At 49.5% G+C, this 17297-nt stretch overlaps 1 protein-coding gene across 2 annotated transcripts in view; it reads left to right on the forward strand.

The window, feature by feature from the left end:
* Positions 1–17297, forward strand: part of TLL2 (tolloid like 2) — a 147062-nt gene that overhangs the window by 112020 nt on the left and 17745 nt on the right. For both annotated transcript variants that reach the window (XM_017502810.2, XM_037729361.1), the window contains 6 exons: positions 4250–4366; positions 4817–4962; positions 5442–5637; positions 12446–12571; positions 13313–13473; positions 14772–14952. In XM_017502810.2, coding sequence (XP_017358299.1) covers positions 4250–4366; positions 4817–4962; positions 5442–5637; positions 12446–12571; positions 13313–13473; positions 14772–14952 — 927 coding nt within the window. The remainder of the gene's footprint in view (positions 1–4249; positions 4367–4816; positions 4963–5441; positions 5638–12445; positions 12572–13312; positions 13474–14771; positions 14953–17297) is intronic.

The following is a 17297-nucleotide window of genomic DNA, read 5'->3' on the forward strand; positions in this document are numbered from 1 at the left end:
CTTTTATTTTGTGTGTGTGTGTGTGTGTTTGTGTGTGTGTGTGTGCGTTTGTGTGTGTGTGTGTGTGCAGAGTGCCAGCGCCTGTAACCGTCGTTCTTCATTTGCAGTTCTCTTTTGCCAACTATTTGGCCTGCTCTGATGTTTCCAAATGCAGTTGTTAGTGAACTTTTGTGTTTGGAACAAGTGCATTGTGTCGGCAGAGCTGGTCCCTGGGAGGGGTCAGTGCCATGAAATCTGCTGGGAGGAGGCAGGTCAATGCCCCTTTGGCAGGAGGGAGAGCGGATTAGGGCGGATTGTGAAAGTATGCATCTTGCTCTGAAAACTGTGCATCGCATTTTTTCCCAGGGCCGTGTGTGAAAATCCAGGCATAATGGACGCATAACTTTTTATGAATGAACCCTTTATGACTCCCCATGGAGCCCACTTGTAGTGTCCTCATCTGCATTTCCTCTTCTTGATATCCTCATTAAACTCCTCCTCTAAATCGAGGAACCGGATTTCAGTGCAGGAATCTGACACATTTTCTCTAGTCCAGTTTCTCTCCAGCCTGCTTAGTTTCCTTGGAAGGAGGCTATTTTTCAAGACCCAGGTTTTCACATAGTGATTAAAGGGAAAAGTTGATGGAGAATATTTCACGGCTGGTTAAAGATATCAAATTGGTTTAGCGGTTTTGAGGGTCACTTATGATAGATATTGCACCTAAAGTGGGGAGGAAGTTGGCTGCAGAGAGAACTCATCCAGTGATCTTAAATTCTGTCCTGTAAATTGGATTCCCTCAGTTATTTCTGTTAGAGGAATTACTCTAACAATGCACTTTTGTATGCAGAACTGTCTTTGGGCATTCGGTATCACCACAATGCACACAAAAGCCCTTTTTCCCCCTTTCCCTGAAATGGGGAGGGAAGTTCAGAAAGGCCAGGCTGGCCAATCCGTGTCGTGTGGCCCCACTACTCAGGCTTCCTAGCCAGGGGCAGCCTCCCAAATGAGCAGAAACGATGGAGTGAGTCAAACAGCCAAGCCTGGCACTTCCACAGAATTGCTTTATGGTTTGAGGCTCTAATTTGCATTCCTATTTGTCTGTCTCCAAACTGGTGAATGGTGATGACATCTACATTACTAGAGAGTAGATATGATGTCCATTTATCCAAAATTCTACATGTTCAGAATTGCACCTCAGTCAGTGAAGTGGTTTTTTTGTTTGTTTTGATGGTAGCGGTGGTGATGATGAAGAAGGTGATACCAATGATGAAGGCCTCAGACTGCTCCGGTTCAAATCTTACTCTTACAGATTTAAGACAAATTCTCTGACCCTCGGTTTTCTCGTATGTGAAGTGGGATTAATGAAAGTACCTAATTCTGAGAGTATCGGGGATGAAATGATCCATGTAAACTGCTTGGGACAGTGTCTGGCATAGACATGGTAAAACAGGAGGTTTTCTGAGGCCCATTATGGTGAAGATGAGAACACTGCGACATCAGTTAGGGGACAAAGTAGAGGATTCTAGTTAAGATGACAAAGTGATTTGGGGAGAGTGCTTAGGAATAATTTGAAATTTGTTCTACCAAGTTTTGCCAAGGCAGTAAAATACACCTGAGGCTGCAGTTCCTGCCTCCTGCGGAGTACTAAGCAGAGGCCGGCTGTCTAATGGCCCTTGGGTGGTGGGTGCTTCATCTCATCTGCATAGGTCCCTGGGAGGCAATGCAGTGAAAGTCGCCCTGTCTTCTGGAAACAGTCCTCAGCGGCTGTGACAGCTGGGTTTTAAAAGGAGAAACTTGGATTTGAAACTTGGGCTAGGCTCAGAAGGAATTCCTTTTGTGAGTGTCTAATTGCTCCCTGTCCTCATTGGTAACCCGGACTTCCCCAGGCTCGCCTGTCATTTTCCAAAAATGGCTTGACACTAATTGGCCATGCCAGAGAAACCATTACTGAAAATTTAGAGGCTTCTGGTGGATTTTTTCTTGCCAAATACTTGGCAGGAGTTTCATCTCATCTTACTTAATATTAAGCTCCTCAAATCCAAAAGGCTGCAGGTGGTCAGAACTGGTAGGAAGCAGAGGAATTTAGCAGCCTTACCCCCATGTTGCCCCAAAACATGTACAACACAGCTGGCCGTTAGGAGATGCCCACAGTGGCCTTTACCCCTCCCCTAACCTCACCTGCTCACAGCCTCAAGTGGCTTGTCCACTGCCTAACATAGCACTGGCACTAAGAGTACCCATGACATATCTGTTAAATGTACTTTAAAAAAATATTCAGATATGCTGGGTGTGATGGCTCACACCTGTAATCCCAACACTTTGGGAGGCCAAGGCGGGAGGATTGCCTGAGCTCAGGAGTTCGAGACCAGCCTGGGCAACACGGTGAAACCCCATCTCTACTAAAATACAAAAAATTAGCTGCACATGGCAGCGTGCGCCTGTAGCCCCAGGCACTCAGGAGGCTGAGGCAGGAGAATTGCAAGAACCTGGGAGGTGGACGTTGCAGTGAACTGAGATTGTGCCACTGCACTCCAGCCTGCGCAACAGAGCGAGACTCCATCTAATAGAGTATATATATATATATATATATATATAGATAGATAGATAGATATCCAGATATAATTTCCGGACCATACAATTCACCATTTAAAGTATACCAGTCAGTGGTTTTTAGCATGCTCACAGAGTTGTGTCACCACAATCAATTCTAGAATATTGTCATCACTCCCAAAGAAGACCCATGCCCTTAGCAGTCACTCCGCATTCCCCATTGCCCCCCAGTGCTAAATCCATTCTCTGAATGACTCACACAGTAGGTGCTTGGTAGAACCATGGTCTTCCAGTCCAAATAGACCGTGGCCGGCCTGTGTTCTGAACTGACCAGTAAGGATGAATTAATCTTCTACCTCACCCTGGGCTGCCATCCTGACGTGGCAGCAGGAATAGATGGGCAAGAATGACCAGGTACTGGGAAGACCAGGCCTCTATGGAGGCTCCAGATTTCAGACCACGTGCCCAAGTGTCTAAGAAATACAAATTGATTTATTTTTTTCCAATAACAAAAGTTTCTGTCTATGATGTACCCCCTTTCCATCAGGTAGTAGGGACTTGATTTCGGTCAATTTGTGTTTTCAGTTTTGGTCAATTTATATGTCCTGTTTATGCCAAGGCATGGTGGTAGGGGAGGCATCTATCCTGCCACCCTCACTGGCATCACTGGGATGTCCTCATCCCCAACCAGTGAGTCCTCTGTCTAGATAGAGGCTGCTGGGCTTCTTCCTTGTATCAACCCTAGGCCAGTTCAGAATGGTGCCAGGTCCACTAGAGGCTTGGGAGACATTCTATCTACCCTCATCCTCTGGGCTATGGGAAAGTCACTTCCATCCCCATCTTGGGCCTGGAATCATGTTGCTTCCATCCTGCCACACTTTGTCTGAGGAGCTCTGCATGCCTGTCTCATGGCCAAATGTCTGCACAATCACATAGACACTTCTCTGCTGACCTTATGGGGTGGGCACAGCATGGGAATCCAGGGCCTTGCTGTCACTCTGGACTCTGCCCAGGGACTGAGGACACAGTTTTCTGCTTCTCTTAGATTCTTAAACCTACCTGGGATCTCTTTCCAGCCAGGGTCTCAGCTCAAGGTGAGCTGGGGAACGGGTCCTTTTAGGGGCTCCCTGGTGCCCTCCCTCTAGTCCTCTCACTCCTCCATCCTGGGAACCCTCCTGCACCTACCAGGTGGGGGAAAGCATGGTGCATTCTTCCAAATCTTTGCTATTGCAACTAGGTTTGTGAAATGTAAAAGCCAAGATGGGTTTATTTCTTTGCTGTGTATTCTCTGGCATTCCTTTCCAAGGCAAGGAAAGCAGAGTGTCTAATGCGCGAAAAGGGAAGGGCATACATGCAACAGGAAATAACCAGGAAAGGAAATCTGCACTCCTGTTTCACCACTCTTTCCCCACCACACCTTCAGAGCCTCAGCAACACCCACGAGGCAGGGGAGAGGCTGCCTTGGCTCTTCTCTGGATACTTTGACAGGAATCTGGAATTCTCCTCAAGATAGCCTGAATAAGAATTAAGTCACACATCACTGTGTGCCTCTTGCAACCCCATCTTTGGATCCTGTGTGTCTGCTACAAGATAAGTTGTCCCAGCCAGGGTTATTGCTCACTTCAAACCACATGTGAAGAACCTCAGCTTCCTCCCAGCCTGAAGCGAGTGCCTTCTTGCTGTCCCCCGGCCTCCTAACTGCTTCTTTCCCACCATGCAGGCAGGTTTTGCGGCGACAAGGTCCCGGAGCCCCTGTTCTCCACAGACAGCCGGCTCTGGGTGGAGTTTCGCAGCAGCAGCAACATCCTGGGCAAGGGCTTCTTTGCGGTGTACGAAGGTTTGTGCGTGGTGAAGGCAGCCCCTCGGTGGCTCCTCCTAAGCCCCGTCCTTCCCAGGGAGCCTGCTGTCCCTCTCCCAGCCCAGGCACTCCACGCCAGAGCCATGGGGGTGGGGGCAGCCACCGCAGGGGGCAAGTTGAGGATTTCAGAGCTCCCCCACACCCACTGGAATCAGAACCTCTGGGAGGCGTGGCCCCAGCTGCCACAGTTTGCAAACTCCCCCAGGCGATTCTGATGCACAGAACCACTGCTTTACGTGGTTTTTTCTTTCTAAGAAAAAAATTCAGAGTTAAGACAAATGCAGTCCTGCCTTTCCGGAGGCACCGTGTTTATGGGGTGGAGATGAAAATGTTGGCGAGTGGAGCCACCTAGTGGTGACAAGCGGCCCCCACTTTCCTTCCTAAGATCTGACCGGGGCCGTCTTCCTCCCCTGTTATCTCGTTCTAAAGCTACCTGCGGGGGAGACATTCACAAAGATGCCGGTCAGATTCAGTCTCCCAACTACCCGGATGACTACAGACCTTCCAAGGAATGTGTCTGGAGGATTACGGTTTCGGAGGGGTTTCACGTGGGACTGACCTTCCAAGCTTTTGAGGTGAGTGCTGCTCAGACCGGCTTCCCAAGGAAACGGCAACTTTTACTAGACGCCCTCCTCTTTGTAAAGATGGGTTTTCGTTTTTGGCTAAAGCAGGAACCTAAGAGGCCATTCTCAAGCCCATGGTGAATCATGCGTGGACATCTGATATCAACATCTATGCAGGCTTTGAAATGGGGTTCGTTGCCTTTCTGAGGGCAGTAAGAGAGATTGAGAATAATAATTCAGGATGGGATCCAGGGAAGCTTGGTAGAATTGTTCTTCTCTGTTTATTGTCTTAGACTCTTCTCAGCTTGGTTCACCCTTGGCTTCTGCAAGTCAGGAGAGAGCTAGGAAGCAGCATGGAGAGACCTGGGACACAGTTAGGTCCTTTGGCCTCTTGGTTAGATTTTGAGAGTGATACGCTGTTTGGGTTCTCTTCTTAAAAACTTTAAAGCGGAACCATCTGCCATCCACCTTGCCTCTGTTTCTTCCTTTAGATCGAAAGGCACGACAGCTGCGCATATGACTACCTGGAAGTCCGGGATGGCCCCACGGAAGAGAGTGCCCTGATCGGCCACTTTTGTGGCTCTGAGAAGCCGGAGGACATGAAATCGAGCTCCAACAGAATGTGGATGAAGTTTGTGTCCGATGGCTCTATCAATAAAGCGGGCTTTGCGGCCAATTTTTTCAAGGGTATGAATTAGCAGTTTGTTTCCACTTTTAGGCACAAGAAGAAATATTGCTCCCTGGCTTAAAACACATAAAACCATATGGAAACATACTACCAAACAAGGCTCCCTGCAGAGAAGACAGCCACGCATTTTAGAGCTGGGTGCGGAGGCCCCAGCAGAGTTCCCAACTGATCAGGAGTAGGCTCGCCTTGGCTTCCACACAACAGAAAGTTCTGTACTTGGAAATTAGATCTAACAACTTTACAAAAGCAAAGTACATAGGCTGTGAAACTGAGCATGGATAACAACGAATATTTGGATAGCAGCAAACATTAATTGATCACCTACTGTGTACCAAGAGCTGTGTAAGGTACTTACTTGACTTACATAATGCCATTTAATTCTCCAAATAACTCTTTGAGTTAGGTTTGGATCAAGGCTGAGAAGGGCTTCTCAGGATCATGCAGGTAGTTAAGTGGCAGGTCAGGGATCCCAGCCCCGCTGGCCTAATTCCTAAGCTCAAACTCTTTCCACAACACTGCCACTCTTCCTTGATGTAGGCCAGAGAGGGAACCCAGGTGTCCAGCTCCTGGAACTAATGTCAGCACCCCCAGACTACATGCTTACCCCCACATGATGGGGGTCAGAGGAGAGTAAGGGGTTGGCACTCTGGGAACAAATTTGCATGTTGCCTTGGGGACCTACTGCTCTGGAGGGTCCTGATGGAACAGGGCCCAGAATGGCATGTGCAGACCCAGCTTTCCTGGCCCCAGAAGAGCCAGCTTCCAAGCCTCCTTTGAATGGGCAGGTGCTCCTTCTCTGAAGCCCTGAAGACCACACCCTAAGAGGGAAGAACAGCTGCTCCCCATGCATTGGGCCTGGGCGCCCTGGAGCACAGCGGCTACCCGTGAGTAGACACGGTCAGTCCTCTGCTGCTGTGGCCTCTTAATCAGTGACTCCCCTTCCCCAGCTCCCCTCCCACTTGTGCTTGCCCAGAGGCTGCTTTCTCCTCCTCCCTCCTCTCCTAGGACTCCTGGCTCAGCCAGCACAGAAATCCCAGTCCCTCCCCTGACTCCCATTCTCTCCTTCTGCCCTGTCTTAGACCTTCTCCCAGGTTCTGCATGAACAGCCTAGGTGTCAGAAGAACCCTCTTCTGCAGTGTCACCCAGAGCAGGCAGCCATTTGTCCTTACTGAAGCCTCAGTTTTCCTCTCTGTAAAATAGGAAGGACATCTGCCCACTGTGCCTAACTGATTGTTGTGATGCCCCAAAGAAAGGACGGCTGTGGAGGCACTTTAAAAGCTGGCAAGTGACAAGCAAGGGCTGGGGCTGTTATTTTTTTCTATTTTGAGGCATCGGGGAAGAGCAAAACCCAAACAGCAACAGAGCAAGACTCATGATGGCTCTGAAGGATCGGAGACAAAACTGAGTTGTTTCTCAAGTCAAAAAAAAAAAAAACAAAAAAAGAGCCAGGCCACAGCAAGTACTTTGAAAGCAAGTCAGCTTGCGATGGCACAGGGAAGATATGACAGCTTTAGTTGAGATGCCTGGAAATTCACAGCCCCCGCCCCACCCTTGCCCAGCCTGCACATGCCTGGTGTCTCCCAGCCTGGGGTGCCCCCGTCTGACTTGGCGGCAGTGACACTGACTGGGTGGCCTCAAGCAAGTTGCATGATATCTCCAGTCGCACAGCTTCTGTTGCACAAGCTCCAGGAGAGACAGTGCTGCCAGGTAACTGCAAGGTTGATGTCAGGAGAAAATGGAATGGTGCAAGTGAGCACACCCAGTCTAACGTTTAGTCCCATTAATTGCCTTTGCTGGGGAAGCAATCTTTGAGGTGGTTATTCTTTTTGGAAAAACACATGCGACAATTTCTTCTTGCTATTGTGATGGACTGGTTTCCTATTGCTGCTATGGCAATTTACCACAGGCTTGGGGACTTAAAGCAACACACACTTACTATCCTACAGTGGTGGAGGTCAGAAGTCTAACACGGGTCTCACTGGGATAAAATCAAGGGTGGGGTGCAGAGCTGCATTCCTTCTTGAGGCTCTGAGGGACAATCTATTTCCTTGCCTTTTCGAGCTTCTAGGAGCTGCCTAAATTCCTTGGCTCGTGGTCCTCTTCCATGGTCAAAGCCAGTAATGGCTCGTGTGTCACATTCATGCCCGCTGCCTCACAGACCTCTGCTCCTGTCCACTCATCTCCTCCTCCTGACTTAACTTCCTTCCACCTCTTTCCCTGATGTGGACCTGGTGTTGAACTTGGGCCCACCCAGATAATCCTGGAGAATCTCCCTGTCTCCAAGAGCCTTCATTTAACCACACCTGCAGAGTCCTTCTTTAACCTAATTAAGAGCCTTCATTTAACCACACCTGCAGAATCTGTTACATCAAGGTAACAGATTCACAGGTTGCAGAGGCCAAGCTGTAGACAGCTTTGGAAGGCCTTATCCTGCTTCCCACGTGTCATGAATGATTATGAGGTTGTTATTTTAATTGTTTATTCTAGTCCTCTTGGCCTTCTCCTCCCTTGACTTCCACCCCAGAGTCTGTAAGTTGGGTGCTGGGGCTCCATTCCAGGGGGAGAACTGGTAACCACTGACCATCCACACCTCACTGCTGATGCTGCTGGTGGTCAGCAATGCACAGTCTGAGAGGACCAGCTAAGCTGGAGATTAGGCTTGCCAGATTTAGGAAATTAAAAAAAAAAAACAAGATGCCCACTTAAATTTGAATTTATTTTTTTGTATATGTCCAAAATCTCACATACTGTGCTGAGAAGAGATTGATGGTTTATCTGAAAGTCAAATTTAACTGGACCTCCTAGATTTTTTATGGAAACTTTGCTGGAGATGCCAGTCAGGGCAGTGGAAGGGAGTATTTCCGTGATGCTCACTGGTTTGTAAGAGACCGAGGAAGTACCTGGACCTGCTCAAGTAACCATGATAGCCAGCTCCATTTGCCAGTTAGAAGATGCCGCCTTCTCTCTCCTCCCCATCTAGCGTGCTTTCAGCATGCATCAGTCTATGTGTTGGTGCCGTGTTAGGGCTGGAGACACCGAGGAACGCACACAGTAGTTGTCCCCAGGTGCTCAAGGTGGTGAAGGAGATCAGCAGCAAATGCACTATGACATTGCCGTGTGGACCTCAGTGGAGGCTGTGAGACTCAGTCTGGGATGGGGCCCAGATTATCCAACGTCCCACTTTGAGGGCATTTCAATTTGCAAACATCTTTTTAGATCCCTGTTGAAGTGTGGATTGAGGCCCACCCAAAGTAACTTAGTGCGTAGACCCAGCTTGACTTTTTTATGGTAAAGAGAACTACAGAGAACAACATTTAGAAAAGAAGACCATTTAGAAAAGAAGAAATATACAACATTGACCTTGACCATGAATCTTAAAGTAGGAATCAGGATTAGCAGAAACCTCATCTAGACCTATTAAATTGGGGAAAGGACATCTACGCAATGCTGGCCACATGCCAGGATCTACGTTATCTCACTTTTCTTGATTACAATCCCCTGGTAGGAATTATTGTGGCCACTGTTTTCCAGTTGAGGAAGCTGAATTCCTAAAGTGGCTGGGCTGGAACTAGAACCTGGGTCTGTAGGATTCCATAATCCACGCTCTTTCCACTAAGGAGACCTGAAAGCCACAGGGAAGGAACTTGAAGGGGTTGGAATTTTTCCTTAGTGTTTGTGATTCCATTCTGACACTGGTCACCTTTCCATCTTCCCGATACCACAAGGGTGTAGGCAAAAGGGCTCTGGACGTGGCAAGTGGAGTTCGGGGTGCTGGCTCCGTGTTCCCTGCCAGCTCCCCGCTATCTTGCAGATCAGCCTCCCTTTCTGTGACCAGCCCACACCTGCTTTGCTCCTCAATGTGGTCCCAGTGCTTGGCACACAGTAGGCTCAGTAAATACCTAGTGAGCGATGAAAGAATGGATAGATCAATGAATGAATGGGGCTCAGTTTCCCTGTTGGTGGGTGGGCATCCTGCTTCCTGCTCTGCCTCCCTTGCCAGGCTCTCCAGGAGAAGAGCAGGTGAGAGACCACAGCCTGTGCAGCTCTGTCCAACAGAAATAGGAGACGAGGCACAACCACAAGCCACGTTGGTGGCTTTGAATTTGCTGGCAGCTGCCTTGCAAAAAAAGGAGAAACTGGCGACATGAATTTCAATGACATTTTTATTTACTGTAACATACAAAATAATATTTTAATACGTAATCAATATACACAATATTAATGAGCTATCTTATGGTTTTCATACTAAGTCTTGGAAATCCAGTGTGTGTTTTATGCTCGTGGCACATCTCCACTTGGACCAGCCAAATTTCAGGTGCTCGGTAGCCATGCGTGACCGGGGGCTGCCGTATCAGACAGTGCAGGTCAGCAGACTGGGCCCAGCTAGCTTCCCCAGCCCAGCCTTTTTCCAGCAAGGCCATCGGTCAGATGTCTTGTGAACACAAAGTACCCAGCGCGTGTGTCAGGACTTCTCCAGTGAAAGAAACTGGAAGAGGAGCTCAAAGGCCCAGCCGAAGAGCTGGAGCAAGCCAAAGAAGCTCTTGCCTTGATGCCAGTTGGCAGGAGCTCTGCCCAGGGCCCAGCTGGCGCCTGAAGCTGGCCAGGGTGCCAGTTGGCCTCTGCACCCCCTCCTTGTGCCAGATGGCAGTCCCTCTCAGAGCCTGCTGGCTGGCAGCAAGAAGAGCACCTTACATTTCTGGTTACTTTGGGAGAAGTCGGCAGCACTCAAGGGCTGGCCGGGCCATTTTGGTCCCATGCCCCCCACATAAAGAATTAAAGGATTCTCACCTTGATCCCTCCCTCCCCCATCCCAGTGCTGATAGATCACCATGAAGGGCTTGGTAAGAGGACTGGCTTCCTTCAAGGGATTTCTTCAAAAGCCTAAGAAGGTATCCTGCCTTTGCTTTCTTTGACTTTCTCTGAAACAATTTTTGGGATCCTGTCTCAGCCATCTCATCCTGTAACCACTTCCTTCTTTTGCTGATACCACCTGGACAATGAGAAGACTCCGGAGCACCTGCTACGCTAAGCTGAGCCCTGCTTCCACTCTCTTCTACTCCCATGCTCTCCCAGATTTTTCTGGGAGTCTTGGCCTTGGCCTCTGCAGCCCAGAGCAAGCACGAGCCAGTGGGCTTGGAGCAGGTACTGTTTTACCACAGTGGGAGGTGACATGGGCAGCCCTGACCCCTCTGAAGACAGGGCCCCATGCATCTCTGTGCCATCCAGCCAAGCTGGAGCAGGGCTGTAAATGGCCAAACATCCCACGGCTCTTGCTAGAGAGAGCTCAGGTGTAAAAGCATGCCTTTCATCTACCTCCCAACGCCAAGTACCTTACCTTCTAGTCTCTGGAGGAATTATGTTTTTTGCCTTCTCTCCAAGTCTATCCAGTGGGTTCTCTCCCTTCACCTGGCTAAGCTGGCGCCAAGAGGCCTGCTCCTCTATACGCCTCTTTCTTGCCATGTGTCCTGCCCACAGCCACAGCATCTTCTGGCATCAGAGTCTACTTCTGACCCCAGCCTTGGTCCTTTGTCATCTGTCTCTCCTGATGGGCTCTTTCCTTGGTTTCCTTCTGCTTCCTCCCTAGGTCCCCCAGCCTGTGTCTTGAGTTTGCTGTGCTGCCTTCCTGCCCATCCATCTTCCTCCACTGGCCCATCCTCAAAGCATTTTCTCCCTTTCTGTTCTTGCCTTGTCCCCCTTCCCTCCTCAGGCCTGCACTGCTCCACTCCCACCTGGTCCAGGTGTGCCCAGGGAAACTTATCTTTTCACTGCGCATCATTGTGTCTCTCTACGCACTGGAAATTTGAAAGCAACTCTGCTGCTGTCTATCATGATGGCTTCGGTGTGTCGGTGGCCCATATGCCGGGTACTTCACATGCATCATTTTCAGTCGTCACAGTCCTAAAAGCAAATATTATCATTGTCACTTTAAAGCAGGAGGGGGCTCAGTGAGGCGAAATCACCAGCAGTTACCCAGTTTATTGGAGGAAGATCCACTGGAGGGTCCACCCAGGTCTGACTCACTTTAAGGCCTGGACTCTTTCTGCTACTTTTTCAACTATTTTCCTCCTTCTGTACTTTTTAGCAAATGTATGGCATTTGCTAAATGCACCGATGGCATGCTACCTGCTGTTTCTTAGTCACCCCAAACACATCACTAGGCACTTGGTGACGAACCCCATCCGATGCCCCTGCTAACTCATGATGGCCTCTTCCTGCAGGTATTCCTGGGAGCACTGGCTAACCTAAGAGCCCCGTGTTTTCTGTAACCTTGAGTATCTCCCTGTGCATACCTCTTAAGGGTATTTCTAAAACTATTAAATCACAGATTCTGTCTCTAATGTCCAGAGAATAGTGACACATTTCATCCAGCAATGTGTTCTTTGTCTTCACTCTTTATTTAATGTCTCTGGGAAGCTGCATATTTATGGGGGCAGGGAAGTCCTCAGTTCCATGGCATTGAAATGAAGTCTTTGGTATGGAACGTTGTGAGATTTATTTGAACTCTCAGATGAACACCAATGACCAAACACCTCAAAGAATTCACTTCTCCAGGCCTGACCTCCCCTCAGTGGAGCACACCCCAGCTAACATAACGAGGTGTTCCTGCTCATGTGGTCAGAGTCCTGCCTTCACTGTGGCTGCTGCCTGGTTTTCAGATGTGGACACGGGACTCTTTGGGAGGTGGTCACTGGGAGTGGCTTCTGTTTCTTAGAGGACACTTGCTGGTGACGCTGGGATGCAGAAGGGTTGCGAACAGCCAGGCGGCTTTGTGACAATGTAACCTGGGTCACCTTCCTTCCCCACCAGAGGTGGACGAGTGTTCCTGGCCAGATCACGGCGGGTGTGAACATCGCTGCGTGAACACACTGGGCAGCTACAAGTGTACCTGTGACCCTGGCTACGAGCTGGCTGCCGATAAGAAGACGTGTGAAGGTTGGTGTGGGACCTGCCAAGCTGGAATGAGAGGGGATATGGGACAGGTCTTAGAGGAAGTGAGCCAGAGATGGGGCGACCAGCCGGCTGTGCCGGAACAGCAGGCAGACATGGTGGAAGACCCACCTGCTTCCGAGAAAGAGAAACAGCCTTACAGCTGTCACAAACATAGGAAAACTGCTCAAATTACATAGACTCTGCTCTAGAGACTGAAATCGAGGCCATGGTTTATTTTCTTCTAGGACTGTGTGAATAATTTAATAATTTACATAATTATTAAAGTAGGAAACAAAAGCAAAGAAAAACCATGAGCACTCCAGTGACTCAGCTGGTAGCACTTTCATTCATCCTATTTCTGCCCGGCTTGTGTTCCATCTTCCTTGACCACCTGCGTGAGTCTGCTTGTTCATGCAAGCTTGGTGTGGTGAGTCGCTTGCTGCACACATTTCTAATGCTCCTTTGGCCCAAGCCATATGGAGCCCCCAGCTTTGCCACTGGGTGACAGGAAACACAAATGCATTGTCATTGTTTTTAAAAGCAGTAAAGATGTATCCCCAATTTTATCCCTTCAAATATTCAGTTGAAACTATTAGTTTTGAACAAAGGATGCTGAATTAATCAGATTGTCTAACGTTTTAAAATTATTATTACAGAACAGCAGGGCTCTGTTGCTCCCGGAGGGAAATCACAGCCACCTGGAACCAAAACCAAATGAATCCTGTTTCCGTTTTCCCCGTGCAGTGGCCTGTGGCGGATTCATTATGAAGCTGAACGGAACCATCACCAGCCCCGGGTGGCCGAAGGAGTATCCCACAAACAAAAACTGTGTCTGGCAGGTGGTGGCCCCCGCTCAGCACCGGATCTCCCTTCAGTTTGAAGTGTTTGAACTGGAAGGCAATGACGTATGTCTCTGTGCTCTAATTGATTGGGGACTATGTTGAGGGGTGACTTGGAGCTGGAAGCCAGTGAGGGGCTGGAAGGGCAGGGAGATGGCTCGTGTTGGATCTGGAGCTTTGGACGGTCACAGGACCTGTGCTGCACTGAGAAGCATCTGGGGAAATGTTCTCTCCAGCAGTTTCGGCGGCACGCCCTCTGCAGATAGAGCACCTCTAGCCCTCTTGTCGCGGATACATTCAAGGAGAATCAGGTCAAGAGTGGAGGAGGCAGGTGTTGAGGGTGGAAGATGTCAGGACTGGGCTGTGAATCTGGGGGCTGGTGTGCAGCTGAGGTGAGTAAAGGCGGTGAGGATCAGCTGGGGGCAAGGACGCTACAGACAGCCCGTTTCCTCTCTCGGGCGGTGGTCGTGGATGACCAAGTCAGTTGAGGTCCAGGCAGCACCCTACAGCTGGAGCGCTAGTCAGGTACGCCTATGTCTGCACCTTAGACTGGAGGGACACCCTGGGGCACACAAGCCATTCCTGAGACTCCCCTCCCCACCCTAGCTGAGCTGGGGAATCTCACCCTGAGAATTGTACTGGTGTAGCTGTCACCTGAGAGTCAGGCCTCTGGGATAATGGAAGAGGACCTCAGTGCCAATCACCCCAATGCATGGAGGCCGTGGTGCCAATGAGGGTATCGCCCCGCAGTGAATATGGTGCAGAAAAAATAATCCTTGAAAGCAATCGATAAGACCCCTTAACAGTGAAGTTCTTTTTGAGGAAAATCATTGCTACAGCAGGAAACGTGTCCTAGCTCCACCACTGCTGAACTACGTGACTTCAGACAAATGTCCTCCCCTCGAGCTTGTTTCCCTGCCTGAAAACATAATGGAGTCAGATTCCATTGGTGGTTTGCAGATTTTTCCTCCTTCTCTTCCTTTTGCTTCTCCCTCCTCCTCTTCTCCTTCTAGAAGTGGGGCCCTTTGTCCAAGTAAATTTCATGTGGAAGCCTAATATACAAAACAAATCAAAGCAAGGCTACAGTTATGGGGATGCAGGTTTGGGAGCCCTGTGCTCTTGTGCCAGGCGGTGGCACCTCCACAGAGCCTCAGCAGGCGAGCCGGGGGTCCCCCTGTGCCCTCTGGAGCTCATTCAAAAGACCAACATAGCAAGGGACCACCCCCCCACGGCAGGGTGCAGTGCTCAGGAAGGGTGCGGTGCTCAGGAAGGGTGCGGTGCTCAGGAAGCAGGTGAAGCTGTGTGCTGGGTGTCAGGGGTGGGGACAGGGACTCTGGGTGGCTCCTCATCATGCTCCCTTGCAGGTCTGTAAGTACGACTTTGTGGAGGTGCGCAGCGGCCTGTCCCCCGATGCCAAGCTGCACGGCAAGTTCTGTGGCTCGGAGACACCCGAGGTCATTACCTCACAGAACAACAACATGCGCGTGGAGTTTAAGTCCGACAACACGGTCTCCAAGCGCGGCTTCAGGGCCCACTTCTTCTCAGGTATGCGAGGGCAGAGGTGAGGCTGCGGCAATGCAGGTGAGACGGCTTTGCGGACTCCAGGCTCTGGGGTCCCTGGCCCCCTCCTCGCTCTCTCTGCCTGCTCCTGCTTCCCTCCAGGTTTGGAGGGGGCATGCCTGGATCCAGGGCTTTAAAAATATATCTATTTGTGGCTGTGTTAGTTTCCTAGGGTTGCCATAATACATTACCACAGACTGGTTGGTTTACCACAACAGAATCTTATTCTTACAGTTCTGGGGGCCAGAACTCCAAATTCTAGGTGTCTGCAGGGCCATGCTCCCTTGGAAGGTTCTAGGGCAGAAGCCTTCCCTGCCTCTTCCTGGTCTGTGGTGGCTCCCTGCTGTCCTTCACATTCCTGCCTGTAGCTACGTCATCCTAATCTCCGTCTCCAACTTCACCTGCCCTCTCTTCATCTCTGGGGCTCTGTGTGCCCTCCTTTTCTTATAAGGACTTCAGTCATTGGATTTAGGGTTGATCCTAAATCCAAGATGATTTCACCTCAAAATTCGTAACTGATTCTCCTGCAGAGACCCGATTTCCAGGTAGGATCACGTTCTGAGGTTCCACGTTGTATTAGTCTGTTTTCACGGCACACCTGAGACTGGGTAATTTATAAAGAAAAAGAGGTTTAATGGACTCACAGTTTCACGTGGCTGGAGAGGCCTCATAATCAGGGCGGAAGGCAAAGGCACATCTTACGTGGAGAACGAGAGCCAAGTGAAAGGGGAAACCCCTTATAAAATCATCAGATCTTGTGAGACTTACTCACTACCATGAGGTCAGTATGGGGGAAACCACCCCTGTGATTCAATTATCTCCCACTGGGTCCCTCCCACAACACGTGGAAATTATGGGCGCTACAGTTCAAGATGAGATTTGGGTGGGGACATAGTCAAACCATATCACACATGAATAGGAATTCTGGAAAGACACTACTAAAACCACTACAGCAGCACAATGGACCCTGCTTCTCAAATGGAAGGCCATGAACCCTCAGGGCTGGCACAGCAGCTGTAGAAACAGCCCGCTCTCCTTAGCGTGACATCTGATGCTGGACACTGGGTTGGCCCGCCTGTCCTGCTAGCCACATTCCCTCTGCAGGTGCCCTGTGCTCTGATCACAAATCATCCCTGCACTGTTCCCCCACACCATCACCCTCTATTCCTAAACCCCCTCCCATTCTCTCTTCATTCCCACTGCCTGTGGCGCTCCGTCTCCCTGGAACATCCTTCATCCTTCCCTCCTTAGGAAACACCTACTTCAACCTGAAGACCCACAATGTCACTTTCTGTCACATTCTCTGGCTTCATCTTATTCCTCTATCTTAGTTCATTTTGTGCTGCTATCACAGATTACCACAGACTAGATAATTTAGAGTGAACAGAAATGTATTTGGCTCATGGGTCTACAGGCTGGGAAGTCCAAAATCAAGCGGGAGCATCTGGCAAGTGCCTTCTTGCTGTGTCATAACAAGGTGAAAGGCATCCCATGGGTGGGAAAGAGAGGCGAGGGGGCCAGACTCATCCTTGATCAGGACTCCACTCCTGTGATAATGAGCCCTCATGACCTAATCATGTTTAAGGGCCCCATCTCCCAACACTGTTGCATTGGGGATGCAGTTTATAAGACATGAACTTTGGGGAAACTTTCAAACCATAGCAGCCTCTTAGCATATTGATTGTTCTTTCATCAATGTCCCCATAGCACTCTCTTCCTCCCTTCCATTAGATCTCTTGTCACTGGGGCCAGCTCCATGGGGCTGCACACAGAAGGGCCCACACTGCTTTAAGGTTCTGTTGTCATCATCTTGAAATTCATAATGGCGTTTGAACAAAGTTCATCTTGCACTGAGCCTTGCAAATTGTGTACCAGGCCCTTCATGTCACATCATATTAGAGTGTGAACTGTTTACAGCAGGAACTGTATTTTGGTTATCTTTATATTCTTAGGGCTTAGCATAGAAATGACCCAATTATTTGTTGATTTTATAGATACCCAGAGTTCTGTCTCCATAGGGTTTTGTTTTGTTTTGTTTGGTGCTCTCTCATTGAGAAAGTCATGCTTTTTGTCTTGAGTGTCTGTTGTGGGTGCAGTACACTACCAGGCTCAGAGATGTTGCCAGGGAAGTGCCCCCAGCCCTGGACAAGCTTCCATGCCAGTTAGGGGGCCAGGGATACACATCCTGCTAAGTCCCAACCTGGAGTACTATGGGGTAGGGGGTGCAACAAGGGCTGATGTTTGGAGAAGAGAAACCTGTGGTTGCCTGGAGCAGCGGGTGAGGCCTTTTTGCAGGATTTGGGGTGGTTTGAGTCAGGTTTTTTTTTTTT

Source organism: Cebus imitator, unplaced genomic scaffold (assembly GCF_001604975.1).
Source record: "Cebus imitator isolate Cc_AM_T3 unplaced genomic scaffold, Cebus_imitator-1.0 Scaffold299, whole genome shotgun sequence".
Lineage (NCBI taxonomy): Eukaryota > Metazoa > Chordata > Mammalia > Primates > Cebidae > Cebus > Cebus imitator.